This window comes from Ascaphus truei, chromosome 22 (assembly GCF_040206685.1).
Source record: "Ascaphus truei isolate aAscTru1 chromosome 22, aAscTru1.hap1, whole genome shotgun sequence".
Taxonomy (NCBI): Eukaryota; Metazoa; Chordata; class Amphibia; order Anura; family Ascaphidae; genus Ascaphus; species Ascaphus truei.
Genome location: NC_134504.1, coordinates 8,511,845 through 8,531,664, shown reverse-complemented (window position 1 = coordinate 8,531,664; position 19,820 = coordinate 8,511,845). Strand labels below are relative to the sequence as shown.

Below are 19,820 nucleotides of genomic sequence, written 5' to 3'. Positions count from 1 at the left end.
CCCACCCTGTAATTATCAGAGTACTAATATGCATGGTATTTTGGTAGCCATTGCAGTTCGGAGAACTTATGCTAAACATTCTATTTACAATCGCCACTTAATTCTTGTTCAGCAAAGATTGGCCTAAATGTGTCCTATTAAGTTTGTATATAACCTGTTTATTGTTAATTACCCAAATTCAAAATATGTATCTGTATTAAACCTCATCAGCCATTAACCCACCCACACTTTTCAGTGCAAGTCCTTCTGCAGATAAATTACATCCTACTCTTCATTTTACTACCTTACATCATTTAGAAATTTCAGCAAAAAAACATTGCTATCTACACCCGGCTCTAAGGTCCGTAATCAACATGCTGTGAATTAGCTTACTAGCTGTGAAGGTGCTTCCCAACGATGAAGCTGATTTTAGGCAGAATGGAATGAACTCTTTTGCAGCCCAGTACCAACGTCTTCATAGAATTGATAAGACCCTAAGGGGTACAAGCGTCCACTGCTGGTACGGGTTATTGCACCCATTCCGGCATCCAATGAACTTGATTTGGAGTGAATGCTGGAACAGGTGCAATATCTTGTATTGGCATTTGATGCATGTGCCTCCAAGTCACTAATATGGTAAAAATGTACCATACTTTGAGGCATTGCAGTTATACAACTAGCCAAGTTTGAGTTTGTTCCATAAATGACCACTCTCTGGTCACTATTATTTGCGCCTGAATTGAGGATTGATTCATTCTTGCCGCAGAACACAAATCTTCTTAATTTTGTACTTTGCGCCATTATAAGGAAGGCTTTGTAGAGTCACGTCTTCTGAATTGCCCTAATTTAGCTTTGTTTACTCGGAAAATAACATCCTTGATTAAACAGCCCAGTGGTTTATCCACAATTGATGTTAAGCTTAAAGACCTAAACATATGCCCACTTTTAAGACAAAAGCAACATATCTGTTGTATGCTTATAGTATGGCATTGAACCTGTATAAACACAACCCTTGAGTATTAAAAGTATGGTGTTACAGACAGCACTTCTGTGGTAAAATGTAATGTATATGATGTCTGGTGCACGGGAACGACGACAGGAGGGACCCTTAACCCTCCCAAAACTATAGAGCAACAAAGGTGATGTTCCCAGCACTCAATATGAATAAAACGAAGAAACCCCCCCCCAAAAAAAACACTGGAATATGCCAAAATATATAAATTATATTGAAACAGAAATACACAAAGTAGGTATACAATCCGAAGGATGCTACAGCTTTCCTAGGGAAAATCTATGCGTACACAAGACAATATAATTTATATATTTTGGCATATTCCAGTGTTTTATTGTATTGTATGTCTTTATTTATATAGCGCCATTAATGTATATAGCGCTTCACAGTAGTAATACATGTGGTAATCAAATAAATAACAGAGCATGGGAATAAGTGCTTTAGACATAAAAGTAACATTAAGGAAGAGGAGTCCCTGCCCCGAGGAGCTTACAGTCTAATTGGTAGGTAGGGAGAACGTACAGCGACAGTAGGAGGGAGTTCTGGTAAGTGCGTCTGCAGGGGGCCAAGCATTATGTATCATGTGTTCAGAATAGCCACAGTGCTATTCATATGCTTCTTTAAGCAAGTGTGTCTTAAGGTGGGTCGCATTGGGATCAACTTTGTTGATCCCGAGTATTAAGTACAGTCATCTAGCTACTGTATGACTGAGCTGAGCTCCTTATGAGACCTTGAGTGAATGTCTTCTGTGCTGATTTGTCTCTAGCAAGACAAAGAAAGTTCACACAGGACTACCGATAGTGCAGATTAGCCCTTTAGTGCCTTCAAATCAAGTACGACTTACACTCAGAACAGCAGAAAACATAGCACATCCTATGAGCTCCTGATCCATCTCTGCGACTTTCTAACCGATGCTCCCACGTAAATGCAGTTCTCGGGCTCTGCTGGCTTCTGGCATCACCCGGTCAGCAACCCACTCCCAAAGATATCAGGACTAGCAATGAACTTACATGTTTCATGCGTTTCATCAGAGCTACGTTATTTGGGATTTCTTTATTTGCCCGAAATGTTTTGAAGCGCTTTGTTAGACAAATGTCAGTTCATGTTGAACTTCGGGCCTCCTCCTTCTGAAATACTTTTGCTAGTGGCTGTTTGAGCACTGTATATAGTGAGGGAGAACAGGTGTTGAATACCTGTTTTAATCTTATAACCCAAAATGTGCTAGCATATTCTTATTTGCAATTATTTAGCAAATACTATAGTTCAACACCCTGTTTATAGCAATTCCTTTTTAGTCTGAAAGGGGAGCAGCAAAACTGGGGTCATACTGTGAAAGAATTGGACCAGATTTAGCAAAAGAAAAAACGCCAATTGTTTTTAATGGTATTAATTTTCTTTGATAAATATGGTGGAGTTGTTATACTGTCCCCTCCAGTTTTGCATGTGAGAGACTTTGTAAACAGCCCCTAATATCTGCTATTTTTTTATTTGTCTTCTGCAACTTTTTGCAACAGTGCAGTTCTTAAATCTAAGTCTTCTTTGTACCTTACAAAGTGTCGATGCCTGGCATTTCCTTTCAGTTTCATCCCATAAGCCGATTTGTTTCTTTCATAATTACCCAAGGAAAACGTACACATTCAACTTTAACACTCTCCATTTATCCTCTATATTTTCCAGTTTATCTCTTGAAACCGGTTTTATTTTCTTACTTTAAATGACTGCAAACAATAAAAGGACCAGCAGCTACTTGGCAAAAGTGCTGTTATTACTCTGCATACGGGTACTTGGTCCGTTATCTACCCTGGACTTTCCTCCAGATTCATTTAGTTATTGGGTATTAAAGACCTACCCGATCAGCTTATCTATATGCATACTGTACAGTCACAGAGATGATTTAACCCGCGACTACCCAACTCAACAAGGATATCTTTTTACCTTGAATGCAGACTGTTGGGTGTAGCCTCTGTAGGTTCACCTATACCAGGCCTGCACAACATGCGGCCCGCCTGCACTCACTGTGCGGCCCGCGGCGGCTTTCCGCTCTCCCCCTCCCTACCGAGTCCGCTATCCCGCTCCCCCACGAGCCCGCTCTCCCCCCTCCCCCAGGAGCCAGCTCTCCCCCTCAAGCCACGGCAGCAGCACGCTCTAGCATTGAGGCACTTCCGTGCTTGCTAGAGCGCGTGCGTGAAGTCCTGCCCCTGCTCTGCAGCAAACCGAGGTAGGGGGGGGGGGGGGGTTCATTGGAGATGCATGGGGGAGTCGTTGGAGGTGCAGGGGGGGGTCATTGGAGGTGCAGGGGGGGGTCATTGGAGGTGCAATGGGGGTGATTGGAAGTGCAAGGGAGGTGATTGGAGGTGCAGGGGAGAGAGATGTGTGATGCAGGGGAGGAAAGTGATGTGAGGTGCGGGGGGGAGTGATTTGAGGTGCATGGGGAGTGATGTGAGGTGCAGGGGGGAGAGGGATGTGAGGTGCAGGGGGGAGAGGGATGTGAGGTGCAGGGCGGCTGGGATGTGTGTGGTGTGCAGGGGGTTATTGTGTGTTTGATGTGGAGGGGGAGTTTTATGTGTGTGGGTGAGGGGGAGAGATGGGGGTATGAGAGATAGATGGGGAGTATCGCAAAGGTTGATAGTGAGGGGTTGTAGGGGAGATATGAGGATGATAATGAAGGGTGCTGGTGGAGATATGAGGATGATAATGAAGGGTGCTGGGGGACATATACGAGGATGATGATGATGAGAGGTGCTGGAGGAGAGATGATGATGATGAGGTGCTGGAGGAGAGATGATGATGTTGATGATGAGAGGTGCTGGAGGTGAGATGATGATGATGAGAGGTGCTGGAGGAGAGATGATGATGATGATGATTTTACCCGTGCAGCCCAATTTTTTTTCCCTTGGAGCAGTTCGGCCCTTCTCACTTTACGAGTTGTGCAGGCCTGACCTATACATTACAGTTTTTATACACCTATAGACCCTAGCGCACATTCTTGTGCTTTATAGTGTGTCGATCATCATTATTCACCTCCAAATTTACCTCCGTTTAAAAAAAAAAAAAAAAAAAAAAATGATTATCAGCAATTCACTTAGTAGGGTGGTTGAGTGTTTAGAACTGGGTTTGCCTTTTCTGGTTCTAGTATCGAACAGCTACATGGTAAATATTCATTCGAGGCTTGCACCATCACAGAAAACACACACACACACACACACACACACACACACACACACACACACACACACACACACACACACACACACACACACACACACACACACACACACACACACACACACACACACACACACACACACACACACACACACACACACACACACACTCCCATACTATGAAATCTTAATAAAATACACTTTTACAAATCAGTTATACTACAAGCATTAAAAGTCCCTTGTAGGTAATCCAAAAAAGCAGTGCAGATGTTACATGACCATTCTTTATTTTTTTTATTATTAATGTTGCAATGGCCATTCCAGCTGAATAAATAATTATTTTTTTTCAATATGCAGATTAATTTGAGAATGTTACGAATTTAAAACCATGATTTTCTGAACTGAAGTCAATAGTGCAGGAAAAAAAGGATGTGGTGGCATGTCACCGGACTAAAAGCTACAGACCAAGCAATATCCTACATGTGTTTTTTTCAATAAATCAGTTCTGTACTATGAAAAAATACTGGTAGCATTTTTTTTAATTTTTTTAAAACGGTGCATTACCCTTTTAATGTATTATAATGTAACAAGCCTTTTCTGTTTCTATAGCAACCATTTACAAAGTCACACCTCCTTCCTCTTCTGAAACCAGCTCTGGCACACCCCTTTTTGAGCCCTCCCCTCTCTCTAGCAGTGCACCAATTGTATCTAGAGACTGCCTGGTCACACCCCTACCACTTGCAGCACTTATCACCTGAGATCAGACTCCAAAAGACTGTTCATGGTCAGAAGGCTCAACAAAGTATCCGGACGTTCCTCCTTCTCCTACCGTGCACCCCAAAACAGGAACAACCTACCAGAGACTCTCACATCCACCACCAGTCTAAATTCTTTCAAATCTAAGGCTGTCTCACACTTTAACCTGGTCTGTAACTGTTTCATACGCTCATAATATATATTATCTTTAACTGTGCACGCAATGTCTTGTATATAATATATAACCCTGTTCATTTATGTAACTGTACTTGTAACCATGTATTATTTGTTTTACTCTGTGCCCAGGACATACTTGAAAACGAGAGGTAACTCTCACTGTATTACTCAAATTTTTTTATAAATAAATAAATTATAAATAAATAAATGATCTTCCCCACAGAACTTTGCATCTTTGGTCCTCTTCTGCAGCACTGACAGCCATTTAGTGAGGCCCCCGAGCCGAATCTTCGCCGATCGATCACAGGAGAACGGATCAATCGGCAACTTGGCTAATTACTTATTGTGTGGATTGCATTGATGCGCATATTAAAGGGGAAAAAATGAATTAAAAATAAAAACACACGGCAGCTTGGACGGCTGCTTTAAGAATAATTTGAATGTCAACAGATTCCCCCGACGTTCGAGGATAATAAAATGACCTGTTTCTTTTCAAAAGCGAGAACTCATCTGTTGAGCCATAAAGGTCTTTTCATTTATTTATTTTTGTTCAAAATTAGGCCACCTGTTGTATTAAATAAAGGGTAAGAAAGTAGTTGCAGTATTTCGTTTGATACTTTTGGGTCAGTTTGATCAGTTTTTGCATGTTTTCTTATATCTGTATTTTAGGAACTACGTAGGGTAAATAGGTGGTTATTTTTATAATGTTCATTACGGACATATACAGACCATCCAACATGAAAATACGTACACTTCATATGCTACATCAGTGTGTGACTGCAAGATCCTCAATCAAGTGACACCTCCTAGAGAGGAATTATTTTAAAACTTATTTTTAAACATATTGCACTATATTTTCTATGTTTTTTCTATCTTCATATATCTGCGCTCCCCAAACATCCAGACGATTGCACATTTGGGATTGAGAGAAACAATCCAGAAAGGGTTTGAGCTGCGAGTTACGATTTTATTATTGATTGTCACTTAATATTTTGCAAATTATTTGCATTATCTGATTTTATTTACAAAGAATCACTAAATATATCACGGGATATTATTCTCATTGTAAGAAATTATTGGGTCTAAATGCCTATATGATGATAACACCCTTTTTTCACTAGAGAGGAATTGTAACCGCTGCAATTTAGTATATGCAAAGATCATTTCACCAATAAAAGTTGCCTTTTCGGTTTAACACACACACACACACACACACACACGATTATAGTGGCCACAACGGCGTGTGTACGTGCGTCGCGAACCACATGCCTCAATCCTATGAGGTCGCCCATAGTGCGGGCGAGCGATGAGGCGCGACGGCGTTTTGGACAGACAAATCAACTTGTCTATCCAATTGACGGCCGAGTCAGGGGAAGCGGTTCAGCCAATGACGGCGAACCAGCTTCGTGACATCACGGCCACGCCTCCCCATTGCCTGAAGCACAGTTCACATTCGCGACAAGCGGGCGCCACGTGCACGCGCGCGTTGACTATAATCTCCACCTAAGATAGTATCTCTTGAACAGTAACAATTTATGTGCGGAATAATTTATAGGGTATAAAAAACAACATATATTGGAGATAATTGGAAACTTCCCCTGTGGACGGTTAGAAGTAGTGACATTACTGCTGGTGGATCCATGATCACAAAGAACGAATATAAACTCACACAAAGGACTGTCTATACAGGATCCCTTGGACTGACAAGTTTTCCTAACATACACTGGAATTTAACCTATAAAATGGGTACTGAATGTATGGATTATTTGAGATTACATTCTTTGCGCCATTGACCAGTTTACGTAGCATTACACACAGAGATGTAATTCAATGCAAATCTGCCCGTTTTCACACAGAAATCCCAATTGAATTAATAGGCACCAAATAAACTTTCCAATCAACTCTAACGTCGTACACAAAACAAGTGTACTATAGGTAAAGAAAAAGTTAAAGAAGTAGATAATTTATCACAATGGGAGAAAAGGGTAAGACAAAGAAAAGCAGCACAGAGGGGCTGGTTCTATATTCCCCCGAAATTGGCGATTGCACTGCGATCGGTCGAAAAACTCCCACTTACTGCACTTCAAGGTCTGTGTTTGGACGATCGCAGTGGAATTGCCTGCTTTGGCGTCTATAGAACTGGTCCCACAGAAAGATGAAAGATGAGATGGATTACTAGAAAGGTAAAATCATTAGGCACAAGCACGAAGCGCTAATGGTTAGCAATTGTGACACAAGAAAAAAAAAAAGCTGGAAGCTGGAAATGGGTGACGGAGACAGAAGCCCACATTTTATTGCATTTGGAGGGGAGGAAAAAAAAAAAAATACAAAAAAGGATTGCACACAAAACGCAAAAGACAAGGATTGAAAAGATAAAGCATGTATAAGGATGCTGTTAATGCTGAAGGTACAGTTGGCACACGTGTTAGGGCCAGTAATCGGGAAGCTTTCTGAAATCTGCAATTCAATTGAAAAATAAGTAGGTATGAATTATAAATTAAAAGGTTAGATTTTTACCGGTTGCATCCTTACATGGTACGGACAAAACATATTACAATACATAACAGTTGGCCTATTTTGTTATTGCATAGCATATTTTTAAATACCAATATTTTTATGATTATATAACACAGATGTAAGCGCGAGTGGCAGCAAACCTTTAATATGTTGTATTTTTCATTACCTTCAAAATGTGAACCTATTTCTTAGTGATAACATGTGTAACCTTTCTGCCTTGGAAAATGAATAGTGTAACATTGATAGCGCTTCGCATTTCTCGCATATGGTTAGAAAATACCCATATAAAGTTAAGTACAGGCATACCCCGGTTTAAGGACACTCACTTTAAGTACACTCGCGAGTAAGGACATAGCGCTCAATAGGCAAACGGCAGCTCGCGCATGCGCCAGTCAGCACGTCCTGATCAGCAATACCAGCTCCCTGCCTGTACCGAAGCTGTGCGCAAGCGGGGAGACTATAGAGCCTGTTACACATGCGTTATTTACATCAGTTATGCACGTATGTGACGATTGCAGTACAGTACATGCATCAATAAGTGAGGAAAAGGTAGTACTTCACTTTAAGTACATTTTCGCTTTACATACATGCTCCGGTCCCATTGCGTACGTTAATGCGGGGTATGCCTGTGTGATGATATGAGGTAGTGTATATAAATCAGAATTGCCCTAAAATCACATTTACTCCCCTCCCCCCAAAACAAAAAAAACAAATGTATTGTAGCTAGTGATGTACCAAGTACCCGGAAATTACTCGGGCCCGGCCCCAGGGGGCTGGAACCCGGGGTCGGGTAATTTCCGCTCTGCTCTGTTCCCTCGGTCTTCCTCTTGGAGAACGGCAGGAGCAGAGCAGCAGAAGACTTACCTGCAGGCGGAGGGTGAGGAGGACCACGGTGACATTGTGGGAGCAGCGCCAGACATCCTGGTGGTGGTGGCAGCAGAGGGCGTCATTGTTGAGCCGGTGGGAGCAGCGGAACACATCCTATCACAGCCGATGCCGGCTGTCCAATAGTAACGCTCCTGCTCCGGTCACATGTTCCGCTGCTCCCACCGGCTCAACAATTACGTCTGTCACTGCTCCCACGATGATGCTGTGGTCCTCCTCACCCTCCGCCGCCGGCTGCAGGTAATTCAAAGCTACCTGGACGGGTACCCGGTACGGCAAATTGTCTATTTCCCCCCCGAGTACCCGGTAATTCTCCAGACACTAATTGTAACCACCTGTCACATTATTTAGTATGTTTCACCTAAATAAAATATATCTTAAAAAAAACCCCCCAAAAAACACTCGATGGACAACTCCGATGTCTACTAATATTTTCCTGGACTAAAAAGTATGTTTTTTTTGTCATATTACTGTTTGGGTTTTTGAGAACAAAAATCTATTTGTGATTTCTCTTTTACTAAAAAGTATACTACAGCTCAACCCGTTATAGCGCGATCCGAAGCAAAGTGGATCCGCTAATAACGTGCTGTGAGCGTGGCTCCCGTTTAAAAATAATTTTTTTTAAATTTACATTTTGGGGAGGGGGGGGGGGGGGGCAAACTGACAGGATTTGCCGAGGGGAAACACAAACACACATATATACATACATACACGCACTTACACACTGTCCCCTCGATCTGTCACTGACACACACACACACACACACACACACACACACACACACACACACACACACACACACACACACACACACACACACACACACACACACACACACACACACACACACACACACACACACACACACACACACACACACACACACCTATACCTCCGCTGGGGGGGAGGTGAGAAGGGAGCTGGTCCCTGCCCGGCTTCTCCCGACACCATGAGATCCCCGCACAACCCTCCCTCTCGCAGACTCACAGCTTCTCTGCACAGCACACAGACCTGCTGCTGCTGCAGATGCCGGGTAAGTGCTGCGTGGGGAGGGGGGGGGGGGGGGAGGGGACTGCCGCTGCGACGCCGGCTTCAGAGAGAGCTGGGAGAGTTATCCCACCTCTCCCCCTCCAGCGGACGCAGAATCCCTGATCGCGCCGGCCATTGTTTTTTTTAAATCGCGATCCCGGTTATATTGCGGTCTCATTCTGTAGCCCCAGAGCACTGCGTTATAACGGCGTTCAGCTGTATGTAGGTCTAGTTCAAAGCAAAATAGTCTAAAATATATACAGCAGATGTAGTGTAGTAGACGTCAGTGTCCCCTTTTGGTGGAATATGTTGTGATATACTGTAATAACACTACCACAGTTTCCATAGGATTCAATGACATTTTGCAAGATGTGTTATCTTGAGGATCAATGAAGCCTGTCACATCTGTACCAAAGAGTCCACTGTTGAGCAGAATCAACAATACAGGCAGTCCTCGTTTTACAACGCTTCGCTTTACAACGAATGGCTTATCCAACGCTATGCAATGCATACCTATGTTCATTTTTACAACGCCAAAATGGCTTATCCAACGCTCTTACAATGCTTTGCAACGTTGTGTATGTGTGTATATATATACACATTCACATAAACAACGTTGCAAAGCGTCGTAAGAGCGTATATATATATTATACTATATAATATATTTTTTATTATGTTATATTATATATATAATACAGTATATACACTATATAATTTATGTGTGTGCTGCATATCTTATTGTCGGCATAAAATATTTTGTGTATTTTAGCATTAAAAATGCCTTCAGGAACGGAACCTTTCATTTAAACAGTGTCCCTGTGGGAAAACGTGTTTCGCTTTACAACGCCATTTTGAGTAACGCATTGTGTCGGATAACCGAGGACTGCCTGTACATTTAAATAATAAAATTATATGACCCACTTTTTTTGTGTCCTTTGTACGGCTGTGACTTCGACTTCTTCTTCTGTTTGGAAACACTTGACTGGTTGTCTTTAGTCGCTGCAAAAATAAATAAATATATTATTTGGCCCTTTTTGCAACGTGAAGATGCATCTATTTTTTTTTTTTAATTATTATTTACACTTTACAGCAGCAACCTGTTTAATACGAACTCTGGGGGATATGTATCATGGGTTACTTATAAATATTAAAGTATTATGGTATTTACCTAATGTTAAAGTATCCCTTTCAAATTGCGCCCATTTGTGTCAAAGTATACAGGTGTTTTGCTCTAAATATACTCCACTGGAGTGATTAGAGTTTTGATCCCGTTAGGGAAGGAGATACACAGAAAATGCAGCGGTTCCCAAACTTTTTTGCCTTGTGCACCCTCTGCTAAAAAATATTTGTTCCACGAACCCCTAATTAATACATTTCATTGCCTACTCACACTATTGCTAATCGTTTGATCGATCCCAGGCAGTAAAGTGTGCTGATCTTGGGGAGGGTACACGCTTTATAAAAGGCCTCAGTGTGTGCCAACAGCATGGATGGTATAGGTGTCAATTATTGCAGGAGCTTCCAAAGTCGTGCCCTGCAATGACTTGCTGCTGTGGATGCAAAGTATTGTGGGGAGGGACTTTGGAAGCTCCTGCTGTAATGGATGGATATACTGTAGCACCCATGCCAAGGTGCAGTTGGGGGCATTACCAAGTGCACAGCCCCTTCACCGGCTTCCCACTATACTTCGTGGAAACCATCACATATTTTTGGGGGATGAACAAACCCCTTGAAGACACCTCACGGACGCTGAAAATCATTGTTCTGGTGGTTATGTATCAAAGTTTGCAACTGTAAATAGGTTTACTTTTCTATTGATTCATGTTCCATTAAATTAAACCAACGAGTCTGAGGTGGCGTTAACATCTTTACTCAAGAGATCGGCTCCCGATTTAGGAAATACAAATAACAATTTTCATAACATTTCCCTCACAAGTAGTTCCAAATCACAAATGTTGCTTTGCGTTACCGAGTAAATGACATTGTATTGATACATATCACTCTCACTTTTGCTCAAAGGCATTTTTAAAACATTTTTTTTTAATTTTTTTATTTTTTACAAATAAAGCTTACAAAATTATAAAAAAAACCCCGACTATTTGCTTATAAATAATTTGTAGTTTACCTACATATTCCAAATACATAAATACCGGGTTTAGCTTTTAAAATGCGAGAATGGACTTCTCAAAACAGTAAGGGGAACAGTTCTCGCCAAACTCATGTCACACTCCAATGTTTACACTAAAGCCTGGATACATTAAACTCTGTTAAAGTGGAGTTAATATCGCACCTGGTTAAACAAAATTTTTTTTTTTTTTAAATAACGATGGGCGTTATTACCGCAATTTTAAGTTATTCAATAATTTACCAAGTGCAATATTCGGCCCAAAACCTTGAGATTTGGATCACCAATTGGACCCTGCATTAGTGTGTGTTATTGGTATTTGTCATGGTTTGTCTATTGGTCATACTGTTTTTGTTTTTCATTCTTGACCAATTGGGTAGTATGGCAAACTTGATATTCTTTAATATCTCTTATATTAAAGAAAGTGGAGGGGACATATACCTATATCAGATTCAAAGTTGCAATGGGGAATTAGTTCATATCTTCGAAAAGCTGAAGGGCGGATTGTTCCGCCACAAAAAAAACATTTGATGGGTTCGTTACTATTTGAGGCCATAACTGCTATTTGTAACTAGCCCCTTTTCCTTTCAATTTGAAGTCTTAAGACTCGACATGGTGACCACACTCATGGATGTAGTGGTTCTCGCCTCTGGAAATTTACTACTGTATTTTGGACCCCAGAAATATTTATTACTGGTATTTAATCCAAATTCACTTCTGCTAATTTCAAGATTTGGATAAACTTCCATCGTGAGCACTAGATTCCTCCTCACAGCTAATGTATGTAATGTTACTGTAGTAAGGTTGTCTGATCTGTTGCTTAGACTTTTCTGATTATCTCTTCTTTGAGGTCTTAGTCCGATAATATCCGAGGCAAATGCTTCATTGCCAATAAGTGATGTGCATTGAGCCACAACTTCTTCTAGGTATGCTCCCAAACCTGACTTGCTCGTGTCTATGGTAATGAATATTGGGGGTCCTGATGTTGGAGAAGGATCCCTTTCTTAAATTGTCTCGATTCCTCCAAAACCTTACTTATTTGGTGCTTACCTCGATGTCAACAACCTGGCATGAATCTTTCATCGAGCTTGTATACCCTCCCTAGTAATTGCATGCCCTGTAATGATGTCTACAATACATTCTTATTTTCTTTTGTCTGTTGACTTTTTAGTCTTGTCCTCTGATTGACAGTCAAAACAAACTAACAAGAATTTCTAAATTACAGAATGTGTGGGAATAAGTAAGCTCTTTTCTCTGTTTATTATTCATCTTGGCATGATAGGACTACTTTTAGATAGGACTACTTTTAGATAGGACTACTTTTAGATGGCACACAAATGCTTCTCTGTCTTGTGTTGGTTATTCTGATATGGATAGCTTTGTATTCATTTCTTCCTTGACTTTCCTATGAAGGTGACTAGGTTCTTAGGGAAAATGGTTGAAAACGTTACCAGCCCAAAGTCAAGTGCTTTCTACTGAAAATGTTGTTTCCCTATGGAAAAACTGAGGCCTGTTTTAGCATGTTGTTCTGTGATCAGTATATGGAGGTAGATATATTTCCGTTGCAGAGGGCATCCAATCCCCGGGTCCTACTGCCTTTACAGTTGAGACCAGGGATTCTACCTTGAATCTCATGTTCTTGGTAAGTGCAAAACTTTCAACTGATTTCACAAACAATAAATGCTCAGGAATAGGGGAGCATGCTTTAAATTAGATTAACTCATACCCATCAGCTAGATCCAAATGTGTGTCACGGGCTCTAACTCCAACCCCTTGGATGTCACCTGTTGGGTCCGCAAGGCTCAGTTCTGGGTCCCCTACTCTTTTCAGTCTATTAATGATCTATCTACAGCTTGTAAGGATACTTCAATGCACATGTATGCGGATGACAAAATCCTATATGTACACATCCCTTGCCTCACTGACATTGGACACGTACTTCAAGTCTTGAAAAATTAGATTGAATACTGGATTTCCCAAAACAAACGGTTTTTAAATTACAGACAAAACTGGAACGATAGTATTTGGGACAAAGAACTCTACATTTCTAAAGCTACCAACAGAGCTACTGATCAGAACCAACGCCATCATTCTAGCCTCTGTCACTAGTTTTAAATATCTGGGCATATGGCTGGACTCCCATTTAATATTTGGGTTGCCCATTGATACCATTGAACCTTGAACCTCTGTTCATTTAATGTAACTATGTAATGTCATCATAACTCTGTGCCCAGAACATACTTGCAAACTAGAGGTAATTCTCAATGTATTACTTCCTTGTAAATCATTTTATAAATAAAAAAAGAGAGAGAGGAAAAAAAATGCACTTTTTGTGCAAAAATAAATAAATTGCGAATCGGTTAAAGCTCATTTACACCATGGTAAAAATTCACTAAGCATTTTAATTAATTATGCCAACTCCCATACAGAGACTGAAATATGGGCTTTGCGGAAGAGAAGAAGAAAAAATGCTTGGCAAATAACGGAGCTGTGATTCACTGGGCAAAACAGCGAATTGATGGCGGAAACTCACGTTGTGGTGCTGGAGGCTGTAGCTGGTATCCTGTTAGTTGGCACCATCCTACAGGATAGAGGTCTGGAGATTCACAGTCTACCCATTGATCATACTCATCCTCCCAGCCATCAAAATGAATCCTTAGCAGTCGATGGATGATACGGGTTACTGTGGCTACGCACACTAATCGGGGTTCCATAAGGTCTACCGCCTCTAGCTTCATTCCGACACGAAATCCATGATTGGGAACTTCCTTGAAAGTCGAAATTGAAACAGATTAGCAAAGGAACGTTGACAAAATAAAACACAAGTGAACAAATATACAAACTAACTTTAATATGGACTTTAACACCAGTCTCCAATACACCGTACCCGTTCCTCTATAGAGTTTGATTAGTGACTGTCGGAATATGGGCTTGTGAATTGGATTATGTAATGGGGTCTCCGAGACACATTATGGTATACCAAGACTACTCTGGTGGCAAAAGGGTTAAGCAGTTTGTGAACAGTTTGCAAGGAATGTATGACATGACCAGGGAAAGTGAGATAGTGAAGTAGACACACGGAGACTGCTTACCAAAAGAGAAGGGTTAGGCCAGGTCGCCAGTGGCCGCTGCGGCGCGCGCTACGGCGTGCCTTCCACAAACCACAGCACAGCCCTCTATGGGGAAGGCCCCAGTGACCGTGTGTGTGGGTGCGCAAAGCGCGATGATGCGTACGCTGGCAGGGAAGACAAGAATTTTGTCTTTCCTTGCCGCGATCACGTGGTCGACGGTCAGCCAATGGAAGGGCAGATATGCCCCGTCATGGCCACGCCCCCGTCATGGCCGCGCATCCCATCGCTCCCCTATAGACCAAGGCTTTTATCTGTGCATGCGCCGCCAAGCGCGCGTGCAACAGTAAAGACTGGGGCAGTAGCCTTACTGTTAGCAACTCTCGGGGTCATTTGCCACTAACAAGATTAGACAGCTGTTGTTGTAGGAATAGTGGATGAAAAGCTTATTCTGTTTAGCTTGGCATAATAGGTGTTTTTTATAACCCTTACATGGGCATTACATTATTTTAGCTGTATAAGCACTAGCGTAACACATCCAGTGATTTTGAGATGTGCAAATTGTTTTGTGCTTTGAGTGTTCAGACCAAGCGTGTGAGATTTTGTCACTTTGGTCTGCATCTTGCAATTGCATCGTAATAATAAAGAAATCATTAACTTGTTTTATTCTACAAGTTTGGACAATCCGTATTTTTGGTTCTCCACTACCGCACAGACTAATTGCAGACTAAGAGAAGACGGTTGAACCCATGTAGGACTATAAAAATGGCCTACAAAGAAGCATGCACAGAAATGTATGAAATGTTTTAGACATTCTTCTTTCTGCAACTGAACTTTTCTGCATTATAGCTTTCAAAAGTAAAATATACTGTCATTAGAAAACATCAAACTACTGGATCTATAACTTCTCTACACATTTCAGTAACAACCCTTTTAGAAAAGGTCTACTGGTTGCCAGAGAAAGTTCACATGGATACAGGAAATATATTTACTATGTAAAGCCGAATTAAATTGTTCTTTCCTACTGAAGTTCAGAGCTCTGGTACTTATATTGGTCACGGAGTACAGGTTTGTTGCAGGTTCATTGGATTTCCATTCTTCTAAATAATTCACGTAACTATAGTAGCTAGTAGGAGATTTCTTTTTTATTAAATGTAATTTTTTTCTAAGGGTGGTTGACGAAGGGTAACAACAGCAATGCAAATGATTGGATACAAATATTTTGAGAGGAAAGACATTTGGCCAAGTCCATCATACTTATTTCTTCCTGTAAGAACATGTTATGCTCTTTTATATATACCTGCGAATGTACGAAGATTGTAATAGTACTGTATTTATTGTATAAGTGTGAAGACTTGTTTACCCATCCCACTAATCCAATTTTGTTTTCTGTGTCCCCCACCCTCCCATCCTGTCTTATATCAAACATGGAAAAAAAAAAAAGAACATATCATGGAAAATACATTTTGTGCACTATTAAGAGTTGTAATTGTGCAGGATGCGGTTTGTCTAATGGCTACAGGATAACTTACAAGTTAACAGTTTCACTAACATACTATGCTCAAAAGCATGTGTATTTCACAACCAGTATGGTGTTCCACATGTACTGTATGCTATTACCTTATTAAAAAGCTTTACAGGCGCCGCTATGGAACCAGTTTCCCTGAGGTAGTCAAACCATTTAAAAGGTAGTTTTGTGTAGCCTGCAAAACAAATAATTTATGAAACACATAATTATTTTCATATTCTTTTTGTGTCTACATAATTAAAAGGCCAAGCTAAGGCCTGGGACATAGTAGCTTCAGCCTCGCTGAGCCGGGCTGAGCCGCGCTGAGCAGATGCACTAACCCCCTGCATCTATCATCAGCGCGGCTATAGTTTCCCCCTCCGCATGCGTGCTGATGCCTGCGGAGGCTCAGAAACTTTGCCAAGACAGGCAAGTTTCAAATTTGCCACTCGGGGAAGCGGTGTGAGCGGTTACGTGACCGCACACATCCAATGGGAGCGAGGGACAAGCCCCGCCTACCGCTCCGCCTCCTGACACGCCTCCGCTCTGCCCCCAGAGCACGCTCACTGCCTCGCCTGCAAGGACAGGAAAAAGCTCCATTTTGAGCAGACGAGGCAGAGCAGGAGTGCGGCTGAACCCTCTATGTCCCAGGCCTAACATTTCATGAATACCTCCTTTTATGGTGGTGTCCAACTTTTATTGGGCAAAAAAGTTGGGGTTTTGATGATCGTTTACATATCTGATTATTTTATGCATTTACAGTTCGCTATGTCCCAAACATGTTGAATGAAATACAGCAGCTCAGCGCCGTTTCAACTTTAAAATGAATGAAGTAAAATCGCAGGCTTTGAAATGTGAATTGACTCTCTCATACAGACAAGCACATTTGCCAAAATGTTCATTTTTAGTAGTGGATCTCAGTCTTGGGGTATCTAGGGACACAACTATATACTTCCAATACCTAAACACTGCTAACTATCCAGCCCTTTTTAAAACACTGAAATGCGAAGCTCGATGGCTGGGGGACATTTTCAAAATCATAGCTGGGTCAAATTATATATGTAAATACAACACATTATAGAAAATAGGGTAACAAGGTGACAAAAAGGTGACAGAGTTGTGAGCACATTCAAATGTCTCAAGACTGGTCTGCCACCCAGCTTTTCACCATTACCTCTTAGCATACAGTGCTTCCTCTGCAGCCAGGGGTTCTGTAAAATGACATTCAAATTTGCACAGTATCACCTTTAGCTTCATTTCCATTTTAACATGGAACCCTATAAAGCATATGCCTGCCGTATAGGTAAAAATAAAATCTGCTGCAGAGGGCTATATATATATATATACACATTTTATTGATTCTCTTCTAGGTGCGGTTCCAAGCAATACAATCTCAGTTTGCACGGCAGGGGAAGAGACCCAGAGTTTGTGAATCTATTATGAAGATGTCCCCACTGGCAGGCGGAATGTGTTTGCCTTGTTTGTGGAGAAACTGCGCAGCTTAGCAATTTATTTTTTGGAGCTTTCCCCTGGTATTGACCACTGGGTAGATATTGAGATCCCCGGTTAACCCCCTCGACCTTCAATTAATTCCCTAGCTGGGCAAATTGCATTGACCAGCAGCTCTTAATTCAGGATCAGTACATTGTATCCTTTACTATTAATACCTGGGATACAGCAAATAGAAGATGTGGTATAGCCTACACCCACCGCTTGTAACCCCGAGTCTACACCTGCTTTGATTTCTTCCCATTACGAGAAATGGCTTGAGGGGGAAATTAGAACGATCAACACAAATATAGGTGATTTTTTGATTTTCTAAATTTACCCCATATGGCCTTTGCCCAGCATTTTAACTCTGATACCTCGTCTTCTCCTCCTTAGACTTAAACTCTCTTGGGACTAACTACCTTTATTTCAAAACATACACTTGGAAGCACAGTAACAAAGAGGTTTGAGTTCTTTGTTTTCCTAGCTTTGCGAGTACAGACACATATTCTGCCCTACAGACCGTTGCAGTAGTGACGCACCGATTCCTCGCCCAAAAGGCAAACGGCAGCTCGCGCATGCGCCTGTCAGCACGTCCTGAACAGCAATACCGGCTCCCTACCTGTCCCGAAGCATCGATACGTGGGGAAAAAAAGGTTGTGCTTCACTTTAAGTACATTATTGCTTTACATACATGCTCTGGACCCATTGCGTACATTAATGTGTCTGTAATATGTCAAGTTAGCACTAGGCCTTTCTGTCTTTTATCCCTCCCATAAAAAAAAAAAACCTTTTCTTGGTTATATTTAGTGGGAAAGAATACTAGTACCAATATTTTACAAATCGATGGAACCCTTTACTTGTGCTATTGATTAGTAAACGTATTGGTCACAGAGGTATTGAGAAATAAGCATTAAAGGAAAAGTGCCAGCTACCATCTACCAGAGACATTTATTAGCAAACCCCTGTATTGGGTTATTGGAAGCTTTTGTATCAGACACCTCATGCATATCCAAAATTAGATTCCAGTCTTATATATTTTTTTCTACCTATTGACATGCCTCATAGGCACAATGCATATTTGTAGATCTAATATTCAAGAACGTCCCAGAAATGAGTCAGCAGCAATAGCTGCTACAATAATATAGGGGATCGTTTGAAAAAAAAATAAAGACCAACCTCGAGGTGCAGTTAGTTCAATCATGTTAATTTCACAGAAACCAACAGGGAAAATTGAAGGAGATGATGCGTGATAACAAAACCAGTCTGAACCATCTGCTGCCTCCGAGCCATCAATTCCGATCATTAGGTATCCTTCCGCTAGCACCTTCGTTAATGTATAATAAGAGTTTCATTACAATCGCGGCAGTACGAGTCAGTCATACAAGTAAAAAAAATAAATGAAAACGGAAAGCACAAAAGAGGAACTACAGAATTAAAAACCATGTTATGTTCTGCTATTTTCTAGAGAGATACTTTGGAGCATTAAATGAAATAAAATAAGCAAACGGTTTGTATCAAACGATTATCACTTGGGTGTTACAACGCTAGGTTCCCCATCAACAATTTGATTATGATGTAATGGGACTCACAGTTCTCTTTGATGTGATATGTTGGGGGTACACTGTGTCAACATTGCATTGAATCCTATGAAAACTCGGTCATAATCTTATACAGACTCCTCCAGCCTAGTGCCTGACAATAAATGAGGCTGTGTGCTAACTTACTATATTCAAACATCTGGAATAAGTAATGCTAGTTGATGGAGCCACAGTAACAGTACAAGCAGAACCCCGATCCCTCATTCTCTCGAGAACCTTTTTTTGTTAGTGTGTCGAGAGGGCAGGTAAGGTCCCTGGAAAAGCTGCAAGATAAAAACTTGCAGAATTTGTCCAGGTCACACTATTTGCTTGAAGTATTAACGCTGATCTCAGGTAAGAAGAGGTCAAATGACTTACCTTTCTAATTGTTGCTACACATATTGCCGACAGGTTTAAAGGATCTATCGCTTCCAGTTTCATTCCTTCCTTGAACCATTCGCCGCTCTGGTCCACTTCTTTAACCTTATTAATAAAAAAATATTAGTAAATCATAATCATTAAAAAAAAAAAAC

The 19,820-nt window shown here is 41.2% G+C and overlaps 1 protein-coding gene across 5 annotated transcripts in view; it reads right to left on the bottom strand.

Annotated features, from left to right (window-relative positions):
• The window catches only part of MBTD1 (mbt domain containing 1), a 54,600-nt gene that overhangs the window by 3,303 nt on the left and 31,477 nt on the right, over window positions 1-19,820 (bottom strand). For 4 of the 5 annotated variants that reach the window (XM_075579861.1, XM_075579865.1, XM_075579863.1 and 1 more), the window contains 5 exons: window positions 19,666-19,770; window positions 18,887-19,034; window positions 16,333-16,415; window positions 14,178-14,412; window positions 10,441-10,518 (listed from right to left, as the gene is read on the bottom strand). In XM_075579861.1, the coding sequence (XP_075435976.1) occupies window positions 10,441-10,518; window positions 14,178-14,412; window positions 16,333-16,415; window positions 18,887-19,034; window positions 19,666-19,770 (649 nt within the window). Of the gene's footprint in view, window positions 1-7,380; window positions 7,546-10,440; window positions 10,519-14,177; window positions 14,413-16,332; window positions 16,416-18,886; window positions 19,035-19,665; window positions 19,771-19,820 lie in introns of those variants that run through there. The other variant, XM_075579862.1, reaches the window with a different exon arrangement.